The 2,694-nt window shown below is 41.5% G+C and overlaps 1 protein-coding gene across 1 annotated transcript; it reads right to left on the bottom strand.

Moving 5' to 3' along the window:
* Positions 1-391: 391 nt before the first annotated feature.
* On the bottom strand, positions 392-1,325 carry OR6V1 (olfactory receptor family 6 subfamily V member 1). The gene is given in 2 exon segments (XM_089511073.1): positions 392-998; positions 1,000-1,325. Coding segments are annotated over 2 exon segments (933 nt in total).
* Between the last annotated feature and the right edge of the window lie 1,369 nt (positions 1,326-2,694).

Genomic DNA, 2,694 nt, shown 5'->3' with positions numbered 1-2,694 from the left:
TGTAGTCGTAATAGTAGTAGTAAGATAGGATTGGTTGTTACTAATGGTGCCAAAGGAACAGTACATAACAATTACCAACAACAACAACAACAACAATATTAATAATAAACATATTTGAGAATAATGTTGACCAAAACCAGTTCAGATTTATTTAAAGGTTCAATCAACACATTCCAATCCTTCTGAAGCGCTTGTTTCTTTCTAGAAGCTATCAAGGATTTCTATAGTCGTCCCTCTGAATTCAGGGCTTTGGAACTCACGGGTTTGATTATTCGCGAGGTTGACTAACATTCCCTTGTCCAGAGGTTGAGTGCCATTGGAAGTACCACTAGGCTAGATGGAGCTGTCTTATCTAGAAGTGCAGTGTTTTCATGATCTACACTAATCATGCTTATGTTCTCACTGAAGCTTTCAGATCACCCAGCCAGTTTCTGAAGACCTCATTGACCTTTTTATTCCTTAGTGAAAAAATAAAGGGACCTAGAAATGGGGTCACTACTGATGTCAACAGAGCCACCATTTTGTTCATGTCTGTTGAATAGTTTTTGCTGGGCCTCACGTAGATGAATATGGTGGTACCATAGCCAATGGCTACCACAGTGAGGTGTGAAACACAAGTGGAGAAGGTCTTCTGACAACCAGTAGCAGTTGGAATTCTCAAGATGGTGGAGACACTTGCAACATAAGATACCAGGTTCACAAGAAAAGAGCTTACAATGAACATAAATGTAAGAAGGAAATCCCAGATCTCAATAATGCGGGTGTCTGAACAAGAGAGTATTGTCACAGACACCCGCATTATTGAGATCTGGTTGATATGATTGGAGATGCAAACTGACAGCAGTGCCCTGAAAATTGTTGGAGGGATCATGGAGAATAAGGAAATCATCCATGATGCAAGCAGGATGCAGACATCATTGCTCAGAACAGTAGAGTTGTGCAGAGGATGGCAGATGGCCACATAGTGATCAATTGACATTGCATCCAGGAAAAGGAATAGTGGTCCCCAGAGAAAAGTAAAAGTAAAACTGAGGAAGGCACCCTGCAAAGGAGATGACATTTCTTCCAGTTGCCAGACTTGCCGGCATTCTGGGAATTACACTAGATGTGACCAGCATCTCTGCCACAGAGAAATTACACAGGAAAAAAAAATACATAGGCAAGTAAAGCCATGAATCTGAACAGATCATGGAAATAATAACAGTATTCCCAGCTATTATAAACAGATAGAGCACAGGGCATGGTGCAAGTAGAATATCCTGCAATTCCTTCATATTTGAGAATCGTACCAGGATGAATTCTTTGGTATGTGTAGAGTTGTTCATTATCCAGGTTTTATGCACTTATTTCTTAAGGAAATAATAATAATATCTGGATTAGTTTCTGTTTGACTGAGGAATGGCAGCAACATATATTTCTCCCTCTGTAGATTTTGGAGATCAGGGTCATGGAAACCCATGGGGTGATCTTGGGCAAGTCACTCTCCTTCAAATGAAACAAACCTGTATGATAGGTTCACCTTAGGGTTGCCATAAGTCAGAAATGACTTGAAGGTACACAACAACAATAGCAACAATAACAACATACTTAGGATTGATCCAGCATGAGTAAAGTACCTTTTAGCAGCATCTACTCCTGCTGATTTCTCCACATTTTTTGTGTTGCAACCTGGAAGTGAACTGGATATAATTGCCTTTATTGCCACTTCATATACACAATGCTTTCAATACTTTGAGAGTGACTAATATTTTTATTATGGCACACGGGCTAAATAAACAAAGACAAACCAAAATTTACAGGTGGCATAAGTATGTTTTGATGTGCCTAAGAAAGCTCTAGTGCAATCCACTGGCACCAGAAGCAGCATAAGTAGTTGTATGAGCCCACTTATGTGCAATCCCAATGCCATACAATCTCAGATTAAATACACCTGTTCATGGAGGGCCTCAGAGTTTGTTGAAGTGCACAGCTAAATAAATAGCATTATGGAGATCAAGGAGCTTTTCTTTCTTTCTTTCTTTCTTTCTTTCTTTAAAAAAAACTGGAATAAAGTTATGCAGAATCACAAATCAAATTAAATATATTTTTAAAAAAATCCCAGACTATGAACACTCCCTGGGGCATTGTTATATCCACCCTTACAACATGGAAAGAATATGGCTCAATTGTGACTGGACAGAGAAAGTTGTCCACTAAACCTTAGTGGGGAGGCAATGCAAGGAAATAACACACCCAACTGGAATGAAAAAGGCCACAACTTTATTGAATACAGCTGACAGGCAGGGTTGACCTGAAATGCATGAAATCTGGATCTAGCATTGACCAACCCGCCTGCTGATTGATGAACCAAGTTGCCTTGTCACGGCCATGCATTGGGATGACAATAGGGTAACCGGTTGACCGCATGTTAGCATCTCAACTCCTTGTCACTTGGGGACGCTGACCTGGAGTTGCCCTGCAATGGCAACTCCCAATGCTCCCAGCACCCAGGTCTCAGAGGGACTCCCGATCCTGTGCTCCGCAGCACAGGAAACCACATCCACCAGATCAGAGACCTATGTTACTGCCACAAAAGGCTGGGCCTGGCCAAGGACCACCTTCTCCCAGCCTCTGAAAGATGTACCTTCCCCGCAGCAAGAAGATCCCCTATTGACACCCTCAAGGTTGTCCTGAGCATGAGTCCAAACCTGACTG

The sequence above is a fragment of the Sceloporus occidentalis genome, unplaced genomic scaffold (genome assembly GCF_023333645.1).
Source record: "Sceloporus occidentalis isolate IW3139 unplaced genomic scaffold, rSceOcc1.0.p SCAF_1, whole genome shotgun sequence".
NCBI lineage: Eukaryota > Metazoa > Chordata > Lepidosauria > Squamata > Phrynosomatidae > Sceloporus > Sceloporus occidentalis.
Note: the sequence above shows the minus strand (reverse complement) of the source record. Positions and strands in the feature narration are given on the sequence as shown.